Here is a 25,401-nt window from a genome sequence, read left to right on the forward strand (position 1 = left end):
ACTATGGAAGAACATACTATCTATTGCTTTGTACAGATCTCACCAATATAGAAGGAACAGGTCAGGTAAACAGATGTGCCGAACTCTCACGTTTATTGACTAAAACCTAACACCGATTTAACTAAATTCTAACATTTCTTTTTAATATTTGTGATGGGGAAGAATTATGGGAAAATTTTGGTTAGTTGATCAACTACGAGTAGCCAAAAGCTGCAATTGGGATCAGAGATCTGATTTAGATACTTCTCAATCCGTCGTGGCCGTTGGTATAGTTCGATACCATCCAGATCCCATTCTAAAATGGATCATATGTTGGAAGTTTGTTCTTTCAGGGTCGATCCGGGTAATTTCATATCAAAATTGTTCCCTTTTTCAACTGCTTTTGATGCTAGGTTGTCCACCCTGTGCCTTCTGCACAATTTGTTTTCCAGTTGATCGAAGTAGGGCTTCATCTGGGTCACCACTCATCCAATCAGAGGGGTCGATTGCCTCGGCCGTTGAGCATGAAGAAAAGAAACCCGCAATAATACCGAAAATCAAACTGCTTCCTGGCACAAAATAATTAGTGGTGACTTTGAAAAGGAACTGAAAGAAAGCTTTTTTTAATTCAGGATTAATAGTACTTAGAATGGCTTTTTCATATTGAGAAATTCTTTCTAGTGGCATTCGATCACAGAAGCCGTTGACAGCAGCATAAATCACAACAATTTGTTTCTCAATTGGAAGTGGTTCATATTGTGGTTGTTTGGGCACTTCTGTAAGCCTTGCACCTCTATTGAGTAATGCCTGAGTCGCAGCATCAAGGTCTGACCCAAATTGAGTGAAGGCGGCCACTTCGCGATATTGTGCCAATTCCAGTTTTGAACTACCGCAGACTTGTTTCATAGCTTTCAACTGAGCGGCAGACCCGACGCGACTGACGGATAAGCCAACGTTAATAGCTGGTCTAATTCCGCTATAAAGGAGCTCTGTTTCCAAACAGATTTGTCCATCTGTAATGGAGATCACATTGGTGGGGATATAGGCCGATACGTCTCCAGCTTGTGTTTCAATCACGGGTAACGCAGTCGAGCTACCTGCACCTGTCTGGTCTGATCGTTTAGCGGCTCTTTCTAAGAGATGGGAATGTAAATAGAAAACATCCCCTGGGAAAGCCTCACGGCCCGGTGGTCGGCGTAACAATAATGACATTTGTCGATATGCCACCGCCTGTTTACTTAGATCATCATATATTATTAATGCATGCATTCCATTATCGCGGAAATATTCCCCCATGGCACACCCTAAATATGGGGCCAGAAATTGTAGAGGAGCAGGATCCGAAGCGGTGGCTGCTACAAGAATGGAATATTCCAAAGCATTCGCTTCTGAAAGAATTTGAACTAATTGTGCCACAGTTGAGCGTTTTTGTCCAATCGCAACATAGACACAATACAATGTCTCACTCTCATTTGTGCCCCTTGAGTTCAGTTGCTTTTGGTTTAATATAGTATCGATAGCTATTGCAGTTTTTTCAGTTTGTCTGTCCCCGATCATAAGTTCTCGTTGACCACGGCCTATAGGAACCAGGCTATCCACTGCTTCTAAGCCTGTTTGTATGGGTTCGTGCACAGATTTATGTTCAATAATCCTTGGGGCTTTCACTTCGACACGTCTTTGTTTGTGATCGCTTAGAGCCCCTTTTCCATCAATAGGCACTCCCAAGGCGTTGACCACACAGCCTAACGTGGCCTTTCCTGCAGGAACATCCACAATAGATCCAGTGCGCTTGACAACATATCCTTCTTTAATAGCGGTATCACTACCAAAGACAACAATACCTACATTCTCATTCTCAAGATTTAAGGCGATTCCTTTCACACCACTGGCAAATTCCACCATTTCTCCTGCTTGAATCTCGTTCAATCCATAAACACGTGCAATCCCATCTCCAACTGAGACCACTCGACCGATCTCATCCACTTGAAAATTCGTGTAAAAGTTGGTCATTCTACTTTCTAATAGAGTCGTGAGTTCAGCAGCTCTGGGTGAGAATTCCATACTTTAACAAATTAGATGGATGATATTTTGAAGGGAGAAATCCGCTTTCAAGAAAAAGATCTTTACTTCACACAATCTCGATTTGAATTATCATTTGGTGAACCGGGCATCTCGGACAAAGACAATAACAAGAAGAGATGTGAAGGCCCTTCGAGGTCCTACTCCTTGGTCTCTACCTTGCTTACCTCCCCTCGTAGGGGCTAGCGTACCCATACTGAAAACGATTTACTCTCATTAAGGAATCGGCCCAAACAAGACCGAGATTCCCGCGAGAATTGCTATGCTGCCTGCAGTGAAATTGCAAGAATCACTTTATGCGGTATTTCGAAATCGAATGAATTGAGCAACTGTATTTCCCAGGTTTCCATTGGAAAAGGGGCTTTTTTGTATGCAAGTGATGATCGATTGGCGAAGAAGCCGCTCCCGTGTGGGGTGGCCGTGAGAATGATTCCGAGTCTTCCTGACCAGACCCAAGTGGAACATGTAAATAAATAGGTTTGTAAGTGCCTAGGTGTGTAATACGATAAGTACCTTTGCTAATAGTCCAAAACCTTTCATCTTCTCTTTCTAGATATAGCAGCCTACCCATATTGATAGTGGAATTATTGATCTCCTCTTTCGGATAGCCCATTTTGAATAAGTGTTATGGGTAAGGGCTTGACCTACCAGTTCAATGGAATCTACCATTCTTTATGCTCTCGCTAGCTTTGAACTTGTTTGTACCAATAATAAAACCCAGAATCTCATTTCACATTCCTTTCATCGCATAGAGCCAGATGCCGCATCCACAGGCCTATTTAGTAAGTGGGGTGTATCCTTGGTGACACTTGAGAAATAATCCTATACTTCCAATAACCCACTACTTCCTCCATGGATGGTACATGGCAGGCATCTGCCGGAACTAGAGGCGAGCACTTTTCAATCAATTATGAGAGGCATTTGCTTCTCTGATCTTTAATAAGCGAAGCAACGAGCCTAGTAGGGGAAATACCTTCCTCAAGAATGTCATCAAAGCCCGGTTCTCCAATCGTAAACGGGAATATTCCATGGCACAAGGATTGTTTTTAGGTGTTGTCCTCGGCAGACCACCACAAAAAGTCCGGATCGGGCGAAACTTCTTTTGGTGCCAGCGAGAAGTAGTAACAAGAACTCCTCCTCTGTTCAATATCAGCCTAGTTTAGGTCTAGGTCATAATGCATTTTCTGATACCTTCCTTCATCCATATATCAGCGTTATGCTTCTGTCCCGTGATGAAGGAGGATAGAAGAATGGTAAGATAGGATCGTATTAGTGAGCCGTGGGCAAAGAGTTTTTTCGTACCTTGATTGGACCCACCCAAAAGCAACAGGAATCCCTTTCTCCTCCTATAAGGAAATCTCGTCGTTTCACTCTTCTTCAAGTACCATCGGATTAGTCAACTCAAACGCTGAGAGATTACTATAGAACCAAGCCGGCTTTGAGGCTGGCTCCACTCTCCAAATAGAGAAGTTACTTCGTTGACGACAAGAACCCCATTTCCACTAGCCAAAGAGCAATTCATTTCTTCGACTCGATGCCTCCTCATTTGCTCCCATTCCCATATTAATAAAAGAATTAGGGAAATGTGAGGGAAAAGAATGCCAAAAGCATTTAGAGATTTGACTGGGATTCGTTCTGGCTCAGATGGTGAGGGATTGCTATAACTATTTTGAGAAGCATTAATGAGATCTCTTTTTTTCACAGTGATATGGAAAATCATGCGGAAGAACCTATATGTAAAAATAATTCCAGATTCCCATCATACATTACCAAACTTCCAAATAAGAATAAGCTAAAAATGGATAAATACCTTAAGGAACTGGAAGCAGACCCTGATTATAAAGGGCAACCTCCTAAACCATCAGTATTCCTTGTAGGTGACATTGAAACCATTCCCTTGTTGGATCGGAACTATGTTCCCACGGAGATAATAGAATCCAAAATCTTCCCCGCCACCACGCTTATGCAGCCGCCTTTATGACTGTCAATTCAGACAAGAAACTATCAAAGATTTATATTAATCATTATAGTTCCCACGAATACATAAATACGCACCCATCATTCTATGATCGAAGTGATTATGTACTCCAAGCATTCATAAATGGAATACTTTCTGTTGTAAGCAAACAAACAAAGTCACTAATTATTTACTTTCATAACATGAGTCGATTCGATGGTATTCTGATGACCCAACATCTTAGTAAGTTTCACCCCGACTTGAAATTGGATACTGTAATGCGAAATGGTATTATGTACGAGGTTGTTGTTTCTAGACGTGTTCGGGATGTTAGGAATAAATCATGTCTCCTTTTCAAAATGCGGTGTTCGTTGTTGGTTCTCCCTGATTCGTTAGCAAACTTAGCTAAACAATTGTGTTAGGAATAAGAAAGCGATGTTGGCGGAAGAAATACGAAGAAACCTATCACACTTTTGTAGTATAGACGTGGTGCACCTGATTTTATAGGCATCAGAATGGGTTTATCTTGGAAGATCTTGACTTCTTCGTGCCTTCTACCTCCGACACATCATATCTCCTATGCCGACCTCATACTTTTGATCACTTCTTCCTTACGAATTGTATCTATTACGAATTGTGTCTATTTAAGCTTTTTCTCGATTGATATTAATTTTTCATCTATCTCATGAAATTTCCCTTCTATTAAGCGATAAAGAGCAATTGACGAAGTCAGCAGGAAGTCCGTCAGATGACGGTATGGATCAAAGGAATCCTCCTATCTTCGACTCAACACCCTTTTACTGGGATTTCGCATTCCTATTCCGATTGGCAGAAGCCTTTCTTTATGTTTGTGCCGCCCTATGGCGATTTCTTACTCAACGTTTGCACTTTCTTACCAACTCTTGTACAAGTTAGGTTCAGCGTTGTTCTGACGATTAAGATTTCTCTGTTTGACGGTTTTTACCTTCAACAACCTTTGTTGCATCACTTCTCGATAGCTTTAGTGCTCAGAGAGTAAGCCTAGCATATTGTCAGCCAGTTATTTATTGATAGCAAACAGCTAGTAGGTCAAGCCAGAGCCTTCACTCACTCAGCTTGGGTCAGCATCGTATCTCTAATTGGCGGAGACGAACTCCAATCCACCCACTTCATTTGTTTCCCAAGGAGGGTCATCAGCGAGTCCGCTCTCCCCAAGGTAGTTAAAAGGCGTAGGTGCGCATTCCCCTGCACCAATGTACCGAAGCACTTTACCTTTAATAACTAGATGGGCTCGAGCCAGGGTCCTATTTTCATTCTCCATGACTTCAAAGCTGCTTCTCTTTATCAATTCTGGACAGTTCTATAAACATTGGTACCAGGGGTTCTATGACCAAAAATCATTTTTTTCTCCTGGCGTTTATGTATTTATTATCGCTGTCTAAATGCGATGACTGTCGTCAGCAAGTATCTAGTTCCCATAGTCGAAGAACTCCTGGATGTCTGGTGCCTCATGTTTTTCTAAACCCGATCTTAGAGCTGGTTATCACCAGATTCGTATGGCAGCTGGCGATGAATTCAAAACAGCCTTCCAGACTCTGGAAGGGCACTACGAGTACAAGGTCATGTCCTTCTGCCTCGCGGGAGCACCAGCCACCTTCTTAGGAGCCATGAATGCCACTCTCAAACAAACCCCTTCTGCGCAAATGCGCCCTGGTGTTATTTGACGACATTTTAGTCTACAGTGCCTCTCTTGAAGATCACACAATCCACTTGCAATCAGTGCTTGAGTTGTTAAGAAGGGATCAATGGCAAGTCAAACGCTCAAAGTGCTCTTTCGCTCAATGTGGCACCCCGGCTCAGAGCGGCCGGTTTACCCTGCATTGCCAGCCCAGAGATCATGTCTTTTGGCAACACACAACATATTGGTACAGAAAACAACCGCTTTATTGATGGTAGCGGAACAGAGTTCATATTACAACAGTGGTCGAGGGCAAGTGTGACACCCAAAATTTTATTTGGCCTTTTCAAAAAAATTATTTGACTTAAGGGAGGTGTTTTACATTTTTCTTCAAAAGAACCCTCCCTTTCAAAATATTTTTTTTATGGAAAGGGTTTTATTTGGATTCACCCAAGACTTGATTTTGGTCTTGGAGGTTCTTTCTTTTTATTTTGGACTCAAACCAAAATGCTTTTCACTTGGGAAAAATGCCTTTTGAAAATTCCTTTGAAATTGCCCTATGGCTTTTGGAATGATTCTTTGCCCCTTTCAACAAATCTCTCTTGCCATGACCTTAGTGCAAATCCACTCTCATAAACCTTTCCTCATCTTTGGATCATGACTTACTCCAAATCCGGCAAGTTGGACCTCTCCATAAAAAATTTCCCATTTATTTCTTATCAAAACAATTTCTGCCTTCTATTCTAGCTCTTGGAGATTTACAAAGGAGCTACCCTTTCTGTTTTGATTTTTGCCCCCAAACCAATTTCCCTTCCTAGTCCTTTGAACCCTCAACCAAGATCCATGAAGATCCACTGGTCTTCAGTTCAAACTTTTCAAACTATACTTGCTGCAAGTTTGGACCAGATTTGCCAAATTTGATGAACTTCATTCATATCTTTCTCCAAAAATTCTGAGAAAAATCAGGCAGCCTCTGGGTGCATTGAGAGGTCACCTCACCAAGTCCCAGCCCTAGGAAAAATTTTCTTCATACCAAATCATTTCGTCGAACACCTACTGGACACTGTTTCTATAAGGTTCAGTCAAATTCAGTTAACAGTGTCTGAATCAATGTCGTTTTCTTGAGTGTCTGTTGTCGATCTCGCCAGTGCCCGGCGTCGCCGTGTTTCCTGTCCCCTCCCCCTTGTCCTCTGCACCGCACGAGCGCCTGGATGCTTGCGGGCGTCGGCGACGAGCTGGAGGAGGTGCGCCGCCCCGTGACCGACGCCAGCGGCGGCTTTGCGGCCGCCAGAGAGAGGCGCAGCGCAGACGGCGCCACCCAGCACCGCCCAAGCCACCGGAGATCGCCGCGTGGTCTTCCACTCCCTAGTGCGCGCTGCCACCCTCGTCGTGAACCGCTGGGCGCGGAGCGCGCTCTCTGCCGCCGTCGTGCCCGTGCGGCCACCCCACCGTGGACCGGCGCCATTACGCCAAAACCGACCAGGACTAGCGGGGGAACGGCACCAGTACACCTCACAGATGCTGCCTGGCCACCTAAACTCCTTGCCAAGCCGCTGCCTCGCCGTAATTGCTCGCCGGAGCAACCCCGTTCACGGCCACCCCCTCGAGCCGCCTATAAATAGAGGCCCCGAGCTCCAGCTAGTACCCACACCACCTCTGCACTCCACCAAGTCCCTGCCTAGCCACTGGAAGAGCCCCGAGGGAGTCCCCTTCCTCGACTCTGGCCGCCGCGACCCACCACGGGATCCAGCTCGATTCGCTCCCGGGCATGCACCTCTGCCTCCCATCTCTTGCCAGTAGCTCCCTAGTGCATCCCTCCTTCTGACCCGCACTTCAATTCAAAGTTTGCAGCACACCACCGGAGTTCCCCACCATCGCCCGAGCCGCCGTCCGCCGGAGAAAGTGTCGCCGTTGACGCGGTGCTCCCCGACGCCCAAGTCCACCACCCACAGATGCGGAAGGGCACGCTGATACTCTTGGTACACTCCGATCTCCCTGACTCGCCGTGGTTCGATGCCGGCGACCTCCGCAGCCTACGGGCGCTGGCGAGGTTTTTCAAACCTGACATGTGGATCCCCACGTCAGCCTCTCTTCTTTCACCCCCGAAGCGTTTTCTGTTGGCGCCTTCGGGCAGAGTACGTCTTCTCTGTGGGCTGGCGCATTTCTCTTTGAACCGTTTTCTGTTTTCTCAGTTAGGCCCCTGGAACTTCTCTGTTTCATTACAGATGAGTCCCTGGACAGAAACCCTTATAACTTTTTAATAAAAAGTGATTTTTGAGTGATTCTTTTTCTGATAGTCTTATAATTTTGTCTAGTTTTTTTATGGGATTTATTTGGAAAAAATTTGGAACAATTTTTATGCACGCGTTGGTTTTCACGTTAGTATGCCTTTTTGCTATACCGTAGTTTCCGGAAGAGGTGACGGAGCCGCGAACTTCGCCGAGCTAGACTCCGACTTCTCCGAACCAGGCAAGCATGTTTGAACCTTTGATATGATAGGTGTTTTGCATGTTTGCGTGAAAGGTTGTGCGTGGCATATGAGTATCGGTGAGTATCTCGTTGCTTGTGAGGCAACTACCCGTGTGTTCCAAAGTTACTGTGATCTCTGATGAGAGATGGCCTAGTCATGTGGTGACATGAAGGGCAGTAAGGTGGTACTATTGTAGCATGCCAGCCTTGCGTCATCCGATAATCTCTGACGTTAACGCAGACGGAGTCACGTTATCGTTCTTCCCCCTTCCGTGCTACCACTTGTTTTCTGCCAGAATGCGGTTTAGTAAGTTGGTAACCTCTTTCCGTGTACACACCAAACAGAGGGGCCGGGATGATGGTTCCATGGCCCTGGATTAAAGCCAGTCATCCGGTCAGGGGGCATGGGTGTTTCCGGTTGGGACCGAGAGGGGGGCACCCCTTACAGCGCGCGCATAGAAATTTGATCCCATGCTACGCGAGGTTGTAGCCTCCCCGTCTCAAGGTTTTTCTTGAACGTTGCCGAGGGTGATTCCTGGCTTCGGATTGTTGAATGGGTGTGTACTGGTTAGATGTGTTTCTTCCAAAACACCGTAAACGGAACTAGTCCCCGTGACTACTGAAATCCGTTGGCTGTGGTTAAAGTACAAACTCTGCAGAGTGAAATCCTTCCGAGTCATCGTATCCAAGGTCAAGTACCGTGATCAGCGTATCCATGTCTATGTCATAACCTCATGGTATATTCTTCTTTCCGGTAAGTGAGCCAGAGTAGTAATCTTGGCTGAACGTTATTCCTGTGGATGGACTAACCCTGTTGTTTGTCTCATGTCTGATTATTCTCTTGATATGATTTAAAAATTCATGAGCTACTAAGTTATGAATATAAGCCCTTTATGTGATGTCGCTCAGACGTCCGACTGTGGCATGTTTGTCTCTTACTTTCAATATAAGCCCTTTATGTGATGTCGCTCAGACGTCCGACTGTGGCATGTTTGTCTCTTACTTTCAATATAAGCCCTTTATGTGATGTCGCTCAGACGTCCGACTGTGGCATGTTTGTCTCTTACTTTCAATATGAGCCCTTTATGTGATGTCGCTCAGACGTCCGACTGTGGCACGCACTGTCTTTTATTTTTCTGTTATAAGCCCTTTATGTGGTGTCGCCCCGACGCCCGACTGCGGCATTATTATTCTTGCAGTTTCCTCTCGAGGAGTCATTCAGACCCTCGTTTGGCACCCAGTATTTATTTTGGGATTTCGGGAGGACTACCGCCCGACTTCTTTGTCATTTTCCCATGCATTATTGTCTCTATGTCTGAACGCACTTGTTAATCTGTTCATATGCTCCATGTTTACATTTGTTATATCTTATGTCCGAACTGTCTTGCGAGTACTTTCATAGTACTCACCTGGCTTGTTGATTTGGCCAAATGTTGACAAAGGCGATCTCTTGGATGAAGAGTTTGATAGTGAGTCCGACGCATAGAGGAATCCCAGTCAGTCCTGTGCGATCCTGGATATTGGTCACTTGTATTATATACGCTTCCGCCACCCGCAATAAACCTCCTCGAGCTTCTCCCCGACGCTCGAAGAGCTGTAGTTTGCAGGAGTCATATCACCCGCTCCGCTGTGATATTTCCACTACCGTTGTTATCGTGAGTTAGTAGTTATGCCACCCTATCCGCCGTTATGTTTATTCGGCGTGCATGTAATAAATTGTTGAGCAGTCCCCGCTCAACCTTGTATTATATTCAGTACTCCTGGTACTTTTCTTCTGTGACCAAGATATTGTCTACCAGTGAGAAGGAATTCTTCTTTACTGGTCCGTAAAAGGGATTGGTCTCTCAATAAATATTTTATTGAAAAACCGGTCGTGACAAGCTTGGTATCAGAGCCAGGCTGACTGTAGGAAGCCACTAGGTGCGATCGCTACTCGGTTATTAGCGTCTTTTGTGCTTTTTCAGCATTTTGCAATTGTAGCTATTTTCTGTTGGTCATCATAAATTTATGACATGACTACTCAGAACTTTTGCCTACATTTGTAGATGGCTGGCAGCAACTGCGAGACTCGAGTGTTCACGAACGTGCCCGAGGGGTTTGTCAAACTCCTCGTCTCCATCACCAAGCATGCGATCGGGCCAGCGACTCGCCCGGAGTTCACGCTTTACCAGCACAAGCTCAGCGACGACGTGTCTATGCACCAAGCCGTGGTGCAATTCAAGGGAGGACGTTCTGCGTCTCGCCACTTTCGTTTTGTGGGAAGGGCCATGCCTACGGAGAGGCATGCCATGCAGATGGCTGCCCGTGAGGCGATAGCTCGCCTTCAGGATATCCTTCCTATGATGAAGACTCGTCGCTACCGCTACCTCCCATGCCATGTGACGTACACTTGTCACTATGCTTTCGCCTGCCATCGGGGAGAGCGAGATGAAGCCATCGAGATGGTTGTGGAGTATCTCAACGCTCTGGAGGAGTCTTTCGACAACCTCGTGGACGATCTTGTGGCTGCCCGGATGGACTTAGTTCGGGGCGGTCCTGCCTGCAGGAAGGAGCTTCTTCACACGGCACCGCCTCTGACATTCGTCTCATCCTCAGCATCTTATGCACCGGCCATTTTGTCCACTGCTCGCCGTCTGCCTACCACTGAGGAGTTTGACCGAGTCATCGCTCCTACTCCAGTCAGAGCTGCACCGCCTGCCGCACCCGCACTGCCGCCTGTCGCCCCCGCACCATCACCGCAGCGCAGTGCTACGCGCCAGGAACCTGCTAGAGAGGAGGTGGAGGTTGAATCTCCTGCACCGCTGAGTCTTGCCCTCGGCAAGGGAAAGGACACCGTCACCATCTCCGACTGAGAGCGCCGAGTAGCCGCGCGTTATGTCTGCTTGTATGATGTGTTTTATCTGTACGCTGGTTTGTACTAGTGTGTTCGCTGCTTTCCGGAGGAGTATGCTAGTCTAAATAACATGTCAGGATTGTGTACGCACATCCTGAGTGCTGTATCGTGTGTTTGCTTTTCGCGTGTAAGATTTGGGTTAAGCAGTTCGCCTCCATGCAAAATCGTTTATGCTTTCTTGAAAAATCTTGAGGTCTTTTAAGTTTTTGCCTTTGCAAGATTTTCCTTGTGCCACACAGTTCTTCTCATGAGTTTTGCAAAATAATACCCCAGACTGGAAAAATGTCTCGTCCGTGGACTCGTTCCATGCCCAATCAGCCAGAAGAAGTTTATGGGACACAGACTAGCAACAACTTCACTCAGGGTCAGTCCAGTCAACAGGACAGCGAAGCAGCCCTGTCTCAAGTATGTCGTCTCTTCGAACAAAGCCAGCAACAGCACCAAGAGATGATGAATCACGTCATCAATATGGGAAACCACCGTGAACCCTATCAACCACATTCCAAGTTATCTGAGTTACAGAAGACTCGCCCTTCAACGTTTGCTCACACCGATAGGCCGCTAGAAGCCGATGATTGGCTTCGTGACATCGAAAGGAAGCTGATTATTGCTCAGTGTTCAGATCATGAGAAGGTGCTTTATGCACCACACTACCTTACTGGAGCAGCTGCAGCATGGTGGGAAAACTTCCTACACATGCATCCCCGTGAACACAACATCACCTGGGAAGAGTTCAAGGAAGGCTTTCGTGGGGCACACATCCCCAGGAGCATCATAAAAATCAAGAAGAGATAATTTGACGATCTCAAGCAAAGAGGCATGTCAGTGACAGAATACAACGGTCAGTTTACCCAGCTATCTCGTTATGCCTACGACGAGCACATGACAGAGAACAAGAAGATGGAAAAATTCCTGGACGGCCTGGCACCAGCTCTAAGATGCCAACTGGTGGTACACACTTTCCCGGATTTTAAAACTCTGGTTGACAAGGCCATTACCTTGGAGAATGAGCGCCGCAGCCTGGAGGATATCCGTAAGCGGAAAAGGGACAAGACAACCCTCGCTCGCAACAACCGAAGCAAGACTGAGGTTCCAAGGACAGGAGTAAGGAAATCCACGACTGCTGATCTAAGGCCCGTCAGACAGTTTCATGCCAGGGACAAGGAGTTCACGTACCATCCAGGGGTCACATGCTATGCTTGTGGAGAAGAAGGGCACTATGCTAAACAGTGCCCAAAACCGAGGAACTCGGCCCCCAAGCCGAACAATGGTGGAAACAATCCAGCCCCCAAGCGCAACAATTTCAATCCCAACAACAACCATAGGAAGGGTCACCTGAACCATGTGACCAGGGAAGAGGCGCAGAATGCCCCAGACATCGTGCTCGGTACGTTCCCTGTCAACACAGTACCTACCACGGTTTTGTTTGATTCTGGAGCTTCCCATTCGTTCGTTTCGAAGAGTTTTGTTTTGCAACATGGTTTTCCGATACTTCCCTTGCAAAAATCTATGATCATCAAGTCCCCCGGAAATAAGCAAATCGCTCAGAGTTACTGCCAAGGAGTGATCATTGAATTTGAAGGACTACAGTTCCAAGCAAATCACATCGTGTTGGAAAATAAAGGACTGGATGTCATTTTAGGGATGGACTGGTTGACCACCAACAAAGGATTCATTGACTGTTTCAATCGGACCTTGATTCTCACTCACCATCACGGCAAGACAATAAAGGTTACAGCTCAACAAAGGCCACGGTCACGGCAACCAAAGCTAAACAAAGTGGACATTTCAGAACTGAGAAAAGTTCCAGTGGTATGCAAGTTCCCTGACGTATTTCCTGGAGAGCTACCAGGCATGCCACCAGATCGAGAGATAGAGTTCAGCATCGAACTAGCACCTGGCACCGCTCCCATCTATAAGAAACCTTATAGAATGGCACCCTCGGAATTGGTGGAGTTGAAGAAGCAGATAAAGGAATTATTGGACAAAGGATTTATTCGAGCCAGCTCCTCACCATGGGGTTCGCCAGTATTATTCGCCAAGAAAAAGGATGGGACATTGAGACTGTGTATAGACTACCGAGCTCTGAATATGGTCACCATCAAAAACAAATATCCGATGCCACTGATAAATGATTTGTTTGACCAGCTCGCACAAGCCAAGGTATTCTCAAAAATTGATTTGAGATCGGGATATCACCAATTGAAAGTACGGATAGAAGATATCCCCAAGACAGCATTCACTTCCAGATATGGGTTATATGAGTTCACAGTGATGCCTTTTGGACTAACGAACGCCCCCGCATATTTCGTCCACCTCATGAACAAAGTGTTCATGAAATTCATGGACAAATTTGTTGTGGTGTTCATTGACGATATTCTGGTTTACTCAAGGACACCGGAAGAGCATGCTGAGCATCTCAGAATTGTTTTGGGAGAATTGAGGAAACATCAGTTGTATACCAAATTTAGCAAGTGTGAATTTTGGCTAAGACAAGTTGGTTTCCTAGGCCACATATTAAACCAAGAAGGCGTGGCCGTAGACCCAGAGAAAGTCAAAGCCATACTTGGCTGGAAGCCACCTGCCAACGTGACAGATGTGCGGAGTTTCCTTGGAATGGCCGGATATTACAGAAGATTTATTGAAGGATTCTCCACTGTGGCAAAACCAATAACACAGTTGCTCAAGAAAGACAAGAAATTTGTATGGACGGAAGCATGCGAGAAAAGCTTCCAAGAACTCAAGAAGAAACTAACAACCGCACCGGTCTTAACTGTGCCAGACTTACACAAGAGTTTTGAAGTGTATTGTGACGCCTCCCGAAAGGGTCTCGGGTGTGTACTAATGCAGGATGGCAAAGTTGTCGCGTATGCCTCCAGGCAGCTGCGAAAACATGAGGAAAATTACCCAACACATGACTTGGAGCTAGCAGCAGTCATACATGCACTCAAGGAGTGGAGGCACTTTCTGTTGGGAAATCGCTATGAAATATATACGGACCATAAGAGCCTTAAATATATTTTCACTCAACCAGAGCTAAACTTACGCCAACGACGCTGGTTGGAATTGGTCAAGGACTATGATGTCGGTATTCACTACCATCCAGGGAAAGCAAATGTAGTGGCTGATGCCCTTAGTCGAAACCCCAGCCCGGACAACGACGGTCCACAAAACTTGAGGCCTGAGTTTCAGCAAGAGTTCGCTAGGCTCAACATGGTGTTAGTCTCTGAGGGCACCATATCAAATCTGGAGATACAACCCACCCTAGTGGAACAAATTAAGAAGGCTCAACAGGGACATCCCAGCATCGAAGGTATAAGAAAGAAAATGAACCTTGGTAAGGCTTCAGAGTTCGTCACAGACAGTGAAGGAATATTATGGTACGGAGAGAGACTTTGCGTACCTAACATTGAGGAACTCAAGCAACAAATCCTAACCGAAAGCCACACTGCTCCATACTCGATCCACCCTGGAAGAACCAAAATGTACAAGGACATTCTGGAAAGATTTTGGTGGCACGGTATGAAAAGGGATATAGCCACATTTATTGCTTGATGCAATTCATGTCAGCGCATCAAGGCCGAGCATCAAAAGCCAGCAGGGCTACTCCAGCCAAACAGGATACCGGAGTGGAAATGGGATGAAATAGGAATGGACTTCATTGTCGGACTACCTCGATCACAACGCGGAAATGACGCCATATGGGTCATCACAGACCGACTAACCAAGGTTGCTCATTTCATTCCCGTGAAGACTACCTACTCCACACAAAGGCTGGCCATGCTTTATCTCTCTCGTATAGTTTGTTTGCATGGAGTCCCAAAGACTATAATATCCGACCGAGGCACCCAATTTGTCTCCAAATTTTGGGATCACCTGCAACAAGCTCAGGGCACGCAGCTAGCTTTCAGTACAGCGTACCACCCTCAGACTGATGGACAAACGGAACGTGTGAACCAAATCCTAGAGGATATGCTGAGAGCCTGTGTGCTCACCTATGGATCCAGTTGGGAAGAGAGTTTCCCGTATGCCGAGTTTGCTTACAACAACAGTTACCAAGCTAGCTTGCAAATGGCACCCTTTGAAGCATTGTACGGACGGAGGTGTCGTACCCCACTGAATTGGTCAGAAACAGGTGACAGTCGTATCTTCGGCCCAGACATGCTCAAGGAGGCCGAGGAGAAAGTTAAACAGATCAGGGACAGACTCAAGACCGCACAGAGCCGACAAAAGAGCTACTGCGATCAAAAACATCGTGAGGTCAGCTTTGAACCCGGTGATTCCGTATACCTACGAGTGTCTCCTATGAGGGGCCTGCATGGTTCAAAATTAAGGGGAAGCTAGCCCCGAGATTTATTGGACCATTCTGTATAATTGCACGAAGAGGCACAGTAGCCTACCAACTAGACCTACCCAAGGAGCTGTCAGACGTCCATGACGTATTCCACGTCTCACAATTGAGAAGATGTGTAAGTAACCCGGAGAAGCATGTATCTCATGAGAGCATTGATGTACAACCAGACCTCACCTACAGAGAGAGGCCAGTAAAGATACTGGAAGTGTCTGAACGGAGGACCCGACAGAAAACAACTAAGTTTTTCAAAGTTCAGTGGAGCAACCACACTGAGGATGAAGCTACATGGGAAAGGGAAGATTTTCTTCAGGCAGAATATCCATATCTATTCGAGGATCGGCTAAAATCTCGAGGACGAGATTATTCCTAAGGGGGTAGGTGTTGTGACACCCAAAATTTTATTTGGCCTTTTCAAAAAAATTATTTGACTTGAGGGAGGTGTTTTAAATTTTTCTTCAAAAGAACCCTCCCTTTCAAAATATTTTTTTATGGCAAGGATTTTATTTGGATTCACCCAAGACTTGATTTTGGTCTTGGAGGTTCTTTCTTTTTATTTTGGACTCAAACCAAAATGCTTTTCACTTGGGAAAAATGCCTTTTGAAAATTCCTTTGAAATTTCCTGATGGCTTTTGGAATGATTCTTTGCCCCTTTCAACAAATCTCTCTTGCCATGACCTTAGTGCAAATCCACTCTCATAAACCTTTCCTCATCTTTGGATCATGATTTACTCCAAATCCAGCAAGTTGGACCTCTCCATAAAAAATTTCCCATTTATTTCTAATCAAAACAATTTCTGCCTTCTATTCTAGCTCTTGGAGATTTACAAAGGAGCTACACTTTCTGTTTTGATTTTTGCCCCCAAACCAATTTCCCTTCCTAGTCCTTTCAACCCTCAACCAAGATCCATGAAGATCCACTGGTCTTCAGTTCAAACTTTTCAAACCATACTTGCTGCAAGTTAGGACCAGATTTGCCAAATTTCATGAAATTCATTCAAATCTTTCTCCAAAAATTCTGAGAAAAATCAGGCAGCCTCTGGGTGCATTGAGAGGTCACCTCACCAAGTCCCAGCCCCAGGAAAAAATTTCTTCATACAAAATCATTTCGTCGAACACCAACTGGACACTGTTTCTATAAGGTTCGGTCAAATTCAGTTAATAGTGTCTGAATCACTTTCGTTTTCTTCGGTGTCTGTTGTCGATCTCGCCAGTGCCCGGCGTCGCCGTGTTTCCTGTCCCCTCCCCCTTGTCCTCTGCACCGCACGAGCGCCTGGATGCTTGCGGGCGTCGGCGACGAGCTGGAGGAGGTGCGCCGCCCCGTGACCGACGCCAGCGGCGGCTTTGCGGCCGCCAGAGGGAGGCGCAGTGCAGACGGCGCCACCCAGCGCCGCCCAAGCCACCGGAGATCGCCGCGTGGTCTTCCACTCCCCAGTGCGCGCTGCCACCCTCGTCGTGAACCGCTGGGCGCAGAGCGCGCTCTCTGCCGCCGTCGTGCCCGTGCGGCCACCCCACCGTGGACCGGCGCCATTACGCCAAGACCGACCAGGACTAGCGGGGGAACGGCACCAGTACACCTCACTGATGCTGCCTGGCCACCTAAACTCCTTGCCAAGCCGCTGCCTCGCCGTAATTGCTCGCCGGAGCAACCCCGTTCACGGCCACCCCCTCGAGCCGCCTATAAATAGAGGCCCCGAGCTCCAGCTACTACCCACACCACCTCTGCACTCCATCAAGACCCTGCTAGCCACTGGAAGAGCCCCGAGGGAGTCCCCTTCCTCGACTCCGGCCGGCGTGACCCGCCACGGGATCCAGCTCGATTCGCTCCCGGGCATGCACCTCTGCCTCCCATCTCTTGCCAGTAGCTCCCTAGTGCATCCCTCCTTCTGACCTGCACTTCAATTCGAAGTTTGCAGCACACCACCGGAGTTCCCCACCATCGCCCGAGCCGCCGTCCGCCGGAGAAAGTGTCGCCGTCGACGCGGTGCTCCCCGACGCCCAAGTCCACCACCCACCGACGCGGAAGGGCACGCTGATACTCTTGGTACACTCCGATCTCCCTGACTCGCCGTGGTTCGACGCCGGCGACCTCCGCAGCCTTCGGGCGCCGGCGAGGTTTTTCAAACCTGACATGTGGACCCCCACGTCAGCCTCTCTTCTTTCACCGCCGAAGCGTTTTCTGTTGGCGCCTTCGGGCAGAGTACGTCTTCTCTGTGGGCTGGCGCGTTTCTCTTCGAACCATTTTCTGTTTTCTCAGTTAGGCCCCTAGGACTTCTCTGTTTCATTACAGATGAGTCCATGGACAGAAACCCTTATAACTTTTTAATAAAAAGTGATTTTTTTGTGATTCTTTTTCTGATAGTCTTATAATTTTGTCTAGTTTTTTTATGGGATTTATTTGGAAAAAATTTGGAACAATTTTTATGCACGCGTTGGTTTTCACGTTAGTATGCCTTTTCGCTATACCGTAGTTTCCGGAAGAGGTGACGGAGCCGCGAACTTCGCCGAGCTAGACTCCGACTTCTCGGAACCAGGCAAGCATGTTTGAACCTTTGATATGATAGGTGTTTTGCATGTTTGCGTGAAAGGTTGTGCGTGGCATATGAGTATCGGTGAGTATCTCGTTGCTTGTGAGGCAACTACCCGTGTGTTCCAAAGTTACTGTGATCTCTGATGAGAGATGGCCTAGTCATGTGGTGACATGAAGGGCAGTAAGGTGGTACTGTTGTAGCATGCCAGCCTTGCGTCATCCGATAATCTCTGACGTTAACGCAGACGGAGTCACGTTATCGTTCTTCCCCCTTCCGTGCTACCACTTGTTTTCTGCAAGAATGCGGTTTAGTAAGTTGGTAACCTCTTTCCGTGTACACACCAAACAGAGGGGTCGGGATGATGGTTCCATGGCCCTGGATTAAAGCCAGTCATCCGGTCAGGGGGCATGGGTGTTTCCGGTTGGGACCGAGAGGGGGCACCCCTTAGAGCGCGCGTATAGAAATTTGATCCCATGCTACGCGAGGTTGTAGCCTCCCCGTCTCAAGGTTTTTCTTGAACGTTGCCGAGGGTGATTCCTGGCTTCGGATTGTTGAATGGGTGTGTACTGGTTAGATGTGTTTCTTCCAAAACACCGTAAATGGAACTAGTCCCCGTGACTACTGAAATCAGTTGGTTGTGGTTAAAGTACAAACTCTGCAGAGTCAAATCCTTCCGAGTCATCGTATCCAAGGTCAAGTATCGTGATCAGCGTATCCATGTCTATGTCATAACCTCGTGGTATATTCTTCTTTCCGGTAAGTGAGCCAGAGTAGTAATCTTGGCTGAACGTTATTCCTGTGGATGGACTAACCCTGTTGTTTGTCTCATGTTTGATTATTCTCTTGATATGATTTAAAAATTCATGAGCTACTAAGTTATGAATATAAGCCCTTTATGTGATGTCGCTCAGACGTCCGACTGTGGCATGTTTGTCTCTTACTTTCAATATAAGCCCTTTATGTGATGTCGCTCGGACGTCCAACTGTGGCATGTTTGTCTCTTACTTTCAATATAAGCCCTTTATGTGATGTCGCTCAGACGTCCGACTGTGGCATGTTTGTCTCTTACTTTCAATATGAGCCCTTTATGTGATGTCGCTCAGACGTCCGACTGTGGCACGCACTGTCTTTTATTTTTCTATTATAAGCCCTTTATGTGGTGTCGCCCCGACGCCCGACTGCGGCATTATTATTCTTGCAGTTTCCTCTCGAGGAGTCATTCAGACCCTCGTTTGGCACCCAGTATTTATTTTGGGATTTCGGGAGGACTACCGCCCGACTTCTCTGTCATTTTCCCATGCATTATTGTCTCTATGTCTGAACGCACTTGTTAATCTGTTCATATGCTCCATGTTTACATTTGTTATATCTTATGTCCGAACTGTCTTGCGAGTACTTTCATAGTACTCACCTGGCTTGTTGATTTGGCCAGATGTTGACGAAGGCGATCTCTTGGATGAAGAGTTTGATAGTGAGTCCGACGCCTAGAGGAATCCCAGTCAGTCCTATGCGATCCTGGATATTGGTCACTTGTATTATATACGCTTCCGCCACCCGCAATAAACCTCCTCGAGCTTCTCCCCGACGCTCGAAGAGCTGTAGTTTGCAGGAGTCATATCACCCGCTCCGCTGTGATATTTCCACTACCGTTGTTGTCGTGAGTTAGTATTTATGCCACCCTATCCGCCGTTATGTTTATTCGGCGTGCATGTAATAAATTGTGGAGCAGTCCCCGCTCAACCTTGTATTATATTCAGTACTCCTGGTACTTTTCTTCTGTGACCAAGATATTGTCTACCAGTGAGAAGGAATTCTTCTTTACTGGTCCGTAACAGGGATTGGTCTCTCAATAAATATTTTATTGAAAAACCAGTTGTGACACCAAGCGGCACACTCGGTGCGGCGGAACAATATGTACATTATTTAGAGAACATAAAGGGGCCTCGACTTGAACAACTACGTGGAAGCGGAATAACGTCGTAGCGGAAGCTCCATATCACAGGGACACTGATGTGGACACGATCTAGACTCGAACAGCGCTCCTTTCCAACGAGACTTTCCTGAAATCTGGCATGACACGCTAGGTCAGTACATTGAATGTACTTGCAAGCTCACAACAAGCATAATCATAATGACAAACAATATCATGATATTTAACCAATTATTAATAATGCAACATTATATGTCAACATGCTGTGATCAAGCCCGAACGTCCCTCAGGACAGCTTACCAACTGTGATCATCTCTGGACCACAAACACACCACCATAGTTGTCTTTCTCAAGAACAACTCGTGATCCTTACGGCGATCACAACCACGACCATCATTTGGTCCCAAATACCTCGATGGCCTTTCTGCCATCCATTGACAATGCAAAGTTCATAGCTTAGTGTGCAATTTTTATTAAACGTTGACTCATGGTGGGACCTAGTACGAGGTGTCCGTGACCGTGGACTCGGCTATCGATAGATTATACACTCTGCAGAGGTAGCACACTGTACCCACACCACGGAACCCATGGCCTCGCATTCCCATTCGGGTGGACCAACAGCATTCCGACAAAACCCCTCCATTGCCACAGCACTCTCCCGGCCACTCCGACCCAAATCCCCAACGGGCTGGTCCTGGGTGGCCCCGGCCGTGTCTACCAAAGACACCCCGACCACCTTCGTGGTAAAAACACTCCCACTCGGGGACTCGGTACCATAATCTCATCAACGAGCACACAAGATTATGTGTGCTTACCGGGCCAGGGCAAACACGACATAATCTTCCCTAGATGGAGGCACCGACCAGAGGCCGTGTCAATGGACCGAATCAAGGCCTTCCCACAAGGCAAATGTGGTTGCATTGGAAAGAAACTCGATTCAGCGGCACCATGACCCAGTCAACGGTATATTCAAGTTGAGTTATATTCAGGATTAACTTTAAACTAAAAATGATCGGTGTCATAGCATGCCATGAAATGCAAAACAACACATGCATCACATATTGATAAAAATGACCGACGTCATCCATATGCACACCAAGCATAAACGTCAACAACTCATATTACTCTACTTGCTCAAAATGACTCACAACTTAACCAAAATATTTTGTAACAAGTTTTATTAATTTCCTACGCAAGAAAGTAACTCCGATAAATTTTTCATATGCTTGACCAAAAGATATCATTATCAACAACTCCTAATTTCTTTATCACTAAGTTGGGTTCAAACATTCTGTAAGACAAGTAATATGATTAAACAAGTATTTAACAGAATATTTTCTAACAAATTTTTATCAATTTAAGAATGCAAACACAAAGCTTTAAATAATTACTAACATGCATACCAAAATTATTTCTAACATCACCTCAAATAAATTTTAACTTGCTTTACCCACTTAAACTAGTTTCAACTATTCTGTAAATCAAGCATAACAACTGACCAATACTTAACAGAATACAAATAATTCAATAATTATTTAAATGCATGGGTTAATCATTTCATTTAAGTGAGAAAATCAGAAATATTGAAATGGCATCATAAAAATGTTGCTGTGGCTTGCCTTAGTGCAGATGAGGTTCAGAAGCCTCCTGGTGATCCTCAAGACAAGCCTCACCTTCTAAAAATAATTTTAAACACAAAAACAAAATATCAAGAACACTTCTGAAATTCACCAGAAATTCTAAACAGCTCAGAAAAATCTCATCTTTGGTGAGTTGTTAGATTTCCTTTCAAAGAACACAATGCAAAAAGAATCATCTCATTTGGACTTATGGTTAATAAGTTAAAATTGTTTGAAGCTCTCTGGAATATAAATGAATTTGAATAAAAAGAAACAGCTGGGGGTGATGTCGAAGGCGTAAAGCCCAGGGGCGCCACCACTCGTACCGCTTCGCGCGTGTACTAAGTGGCTCACTAGCGGGCCCCGCTAGTTAGGTGGGGAAGAGGGAGAGGGAAACAGAGAGGGCCGCGGCTTCGCCGGAGCTCTCGCCGGTGACGAGGGCTCCTTGGCCCAAACGAGAGGGAGGGATTGAGAGAGGGGACGATGGCGCACCTGCCCGTACCCATAGCGTGGCTAGGGGTGGTCGGACAGCGTCGGAAACTAGCTCGCAAGCGGAGGCAGAACGTGGAGGTCGCTGGAGTTGAGGAAGACGGCGAGCAGAGGTCACTCCAGAGGTTGCAAGCGGGCGAGATGGCCTCACCGGAGAGAGGCGGAGGCCTTGGAGGGGTCGCCCAGGCCTGGGAGGGGCTGGAGCTACCGCGGCAACCAGAGGGGATCGCCGGCGAGCTCGAGCTCGGGGGCGGCGGCCCGAGGCCTGCCCGGCCGGGCTACGGCTTCCTACTCAATCGTGGGGTGTGTGTGAGTGCTAGATGGTGCTCGAGGAGGCTGGGGGTGGCTCTATTTATAGGCGAGCGGCGAGGGTGCTTCGGGCTCCGCAAGTGGACACCTGTCCACGGCGTCAGTGGGAGGGGAAGAAGGCGACGGAGGTCAAGCCGCCACTGTGGGCGAGCGGAGACGAGCACATGATCAAGGGGATGGCGACGAGCACAGTGCGCTCTGCACTGTTGGGCTGGCCGGACCTTGCCCGTGCTCGCTGTGGCGAGCTCCGGCATCGGCGAGTGCCAGGGAAGAGTTAAGGACGTCGAGACGATCATGGTGGCGGGGTTTGGCATGTTTGGGCAGCCGGGGGAAGCGAGCACGCTCGAACAGAGCGCTCGACGTCACCCAGAGCGCGTCGACACGCATGCCTGGCATCATGGACACGCGTGGTCACCGCACGAACTCTCTCCTCAGGCCAGCCTTCGTCCAAAAAGCATGCCTGGCATGTTGTTCGTGGTAGTTTTGAAGTTTAGCATGGTTTGGTTTGGATCCAGGTGCAGTAGAGAAGATTTTACAAGCTAGGTAAGTTTCTGGTCAGTAACTTTGTGATGTTACTGTGGTCAAATGGCTGGGAGTTTGGGGCTGTGCTTTGGAGGCTAGTTATAAGTTACTAAGGTAAAGATGCACAAGAAAGTTCAGGTCAAATGGAGCAAGTAAAATGGTAGTTGCTGTAGAAACCAGCATTTCTGTCCAGAACAGAAAAGATTTTCTGTAGCAAAAATATTCCAAAAAGTGATGAAATATTTTTGCTCAGGGAGGTGCCCTAGGGTCCCTAGAATATTTGTGAATTATCTTAGAATTTTCTGAGCCATAAAAATTAGGGTTGCCTTGAAGCAAACAGATCTGGCTTAGGGTTTTTGAGAGAAAATGAATATTTTTCATTTAAGAAAAATATTCCATAGGTTATTTTGTGGTGGATCAGAAGTGAAGTGATGGTTTGGGAGAGAAGTGAACACTTGGGTGAAAGCCAAGGATTCCCAAGTGTTTAAGTCCAAATGAAAAGATTCAGAAACTCCAAGTTTCAAAACCTTTCAAATGAAATTTCAAGCAAATAAGAAAGGGCAAAAACCAGGCTGTCAAAAACCTCCCCCACTTAGAATGAATCTCGTCCTCGAGATTCGGTTGCTTGGGAAAACCACTCTGGATACTGACTCTTAAGGAACTCTTCCTGCTCCCAAGTTGCTTCTGACTCGGTGTGATACTCCCACTGGTCTTTGAAAAAAATTCTGACTTTGCTGCGAGTGACCCTTTCCACTTGATCCAAAATTTTGGACGGTCTTTCTTCATAAGTTAAATCCTTTGCCAATTCTATCTCAGCCATTGCAGTCCTTTTCTTAGGCGGGGATATGCATCATCTCAATTGTGAAACATGGAACACATTGTGTATTTCTGACAACTCCGGGGGTAGTTCCAGTTGGTATGCAACCATACCCACTCGAGACATAATTGAGAATGGACCAATGAATCTGGGTGCCAGCTTTCCATGAGTCTGAAATCGCTTAACTCCTTTCATAGGAGTGACTCGGAGGTACACATGTTTCCGGGTTCAAAACTGACATGCCAGTGCTTTGCATCACAATAACTCTTCTGCCGGGATTTGGCCAATTGCAGTCGGTCTCTGATTTCCCTGACTTGTTTCTCGGCTTCCATCATTAGATCGGTTCCGAAGATATGGCTATCTCCAGCTTGAGACCAATTTAGAGGAGTGCGGCACTTCCGACCATATAGAGCTTCATAGGGTGACATCTTTAGACTGGTCTGGAAACTGTTGTTATACGAGAACTCGGCGTATGGCAAGCAATCTTCCCAGTTCGCCCTGTTGGCTAGCACACAGGCTCGCAACATATCTTCGAGTGTTTGATTTAGTCGCTCTGTCTGACCGTCCGTCTAGGGGTGATAAGCAGTACTATATTTTAGTGTTGTCCCCAAGGCTTGATGGAGGCGGGACCAGAAAGCGGAGGTAAACAAAGAACCTCGGTCAGAAGTGATAGTCCAGGGTACCCCATGCATACTGATGATTCTGGATACATACAGTTGCGCCAGATCATTTGCTCTGTATCTGGTGCTGACCAGGATGAAATGAGCAACCTTGGTTAGGGTGTCCACTATAACCCAGATTGCGTCTTTGCCTCGCTGAGTCCTAGGCAATCCGGTGATGAAGTCCATGCAAACATCATCCCATTTCCATTGTGAAACTGGCAGTGGTTGGAGAAGTCCGGCTGGCTTCTGATGCTCTACTTTCAACTTGTTGCATATGTCGCAACAGGCTACAAAATAGGCAATGTCTTTCTTCATCCCATTCCACCAGAATATTTGTTTAAGGTCTTCATACATTTTCGTACTTCCCGGATGAATGGAATACGAGGATTCGTGTGCTTCTGACAAGATTTTCCTCTTCAAGTCCGGTTGATTTGGTACACAAATTCGTCCACGGAATCGGAGGTTACCGAAGTTGTCCTTGAAGAAATCTGGGGGCTGCCTTGCATGTTTTTGTAGCTTGGCGTCATCTGGCTGGGCCTTGCGGATTTCCATCTCAAGTGTGGGGGTAACTTCCAAAATATTAGTGAGGCTAGCATCCACGATGACCAAGTTGAGCTGAGCGATCTCCTCCTGAAGTTCGGTAGGCAATGATTTTAACATGACATTTAAGCTGACGGGCTTTCGACTGAGCGCATCGGCAACGACGTTGGCCTTGCCTGGATGGTAATTTATTCCAAGGTCATAATCCTTGACCAACTCTAACCATCTTCGCTGACGGAGATTTAAATCTGGCTGAGTGAAGATGTACTTGAGGCTTTTGTGGTCGGTAAAAATTTGGCACCTTTTTCCAATGAGATAGTGTCTCCAAATTTTTAATGCATGAACCACTGCAGCCAAATCCAAATCATGAGTAGGATAATTTCCCTCATGTGGTCGTAGTTGTCGTGATGCATAGGCTACTACCTTGCCGTCTTACATCAATACACAACCAATACCTTGTCTGGAGGCATCGCAGTACACGTCGAAGCTGCGATAAATGTCTGGAAGAGTCAATACGGGTGTGGTTGTCACACGCGTCTTTAGCTCATAAAAACTCTTCTCACAGTCCTTGGTCCACTCAAACTTTGTATCCTTTT

The 25,401-nt window shown here is 46.6% G+C and overlaps 1 protein-coding gene across 1 annotated transcript; it reads right to left on the reverse strand.

Moving 5' to 3' along the window:
• Positions 1-372: 372 nt before the first annotated feature.
• Positions 373-13,442, reverse strand: LOC123076240 (ATP synthase subunit alpha, mitochondrial-like). The gene is made up of 3 exons (XM_044498599.1): positions 13,433-13,442; positions 11,836-11,838; positions 373-2,150 (listed from the first exon to the last, which is right to left on the reverse strand). The coding sequence occupies exon 3, from the start codon at positions 2,038-2,040 to the stop codon at positions 373-375; it is 1,668 nt and encodes a 555-aa protein (XP_044354534.1). The 5' UTR covers positions 2,041-2,150; positions 11,836-11,838; positions 13,433-13,442.
• Positions 13,443-25,401: the final 11,959 nt, after the last annotated feature.

Source organism: Triticum aestivum, chromosome 3D (genome assembly GCF_018294505.1).
Source record: "Triticum aestivum cultivar Chinese Spring chromosome 3D, IWGSC CS RefSeq v2.1, whole genome shotgun sequence".
In the NCBI taxonomy this organism is placed as follows: Eukaryota; Viridiplantae; Streptophyta; class Magnoliopsida; order Poales; family Poaceae; genus Triticum; species Triticum aestivum.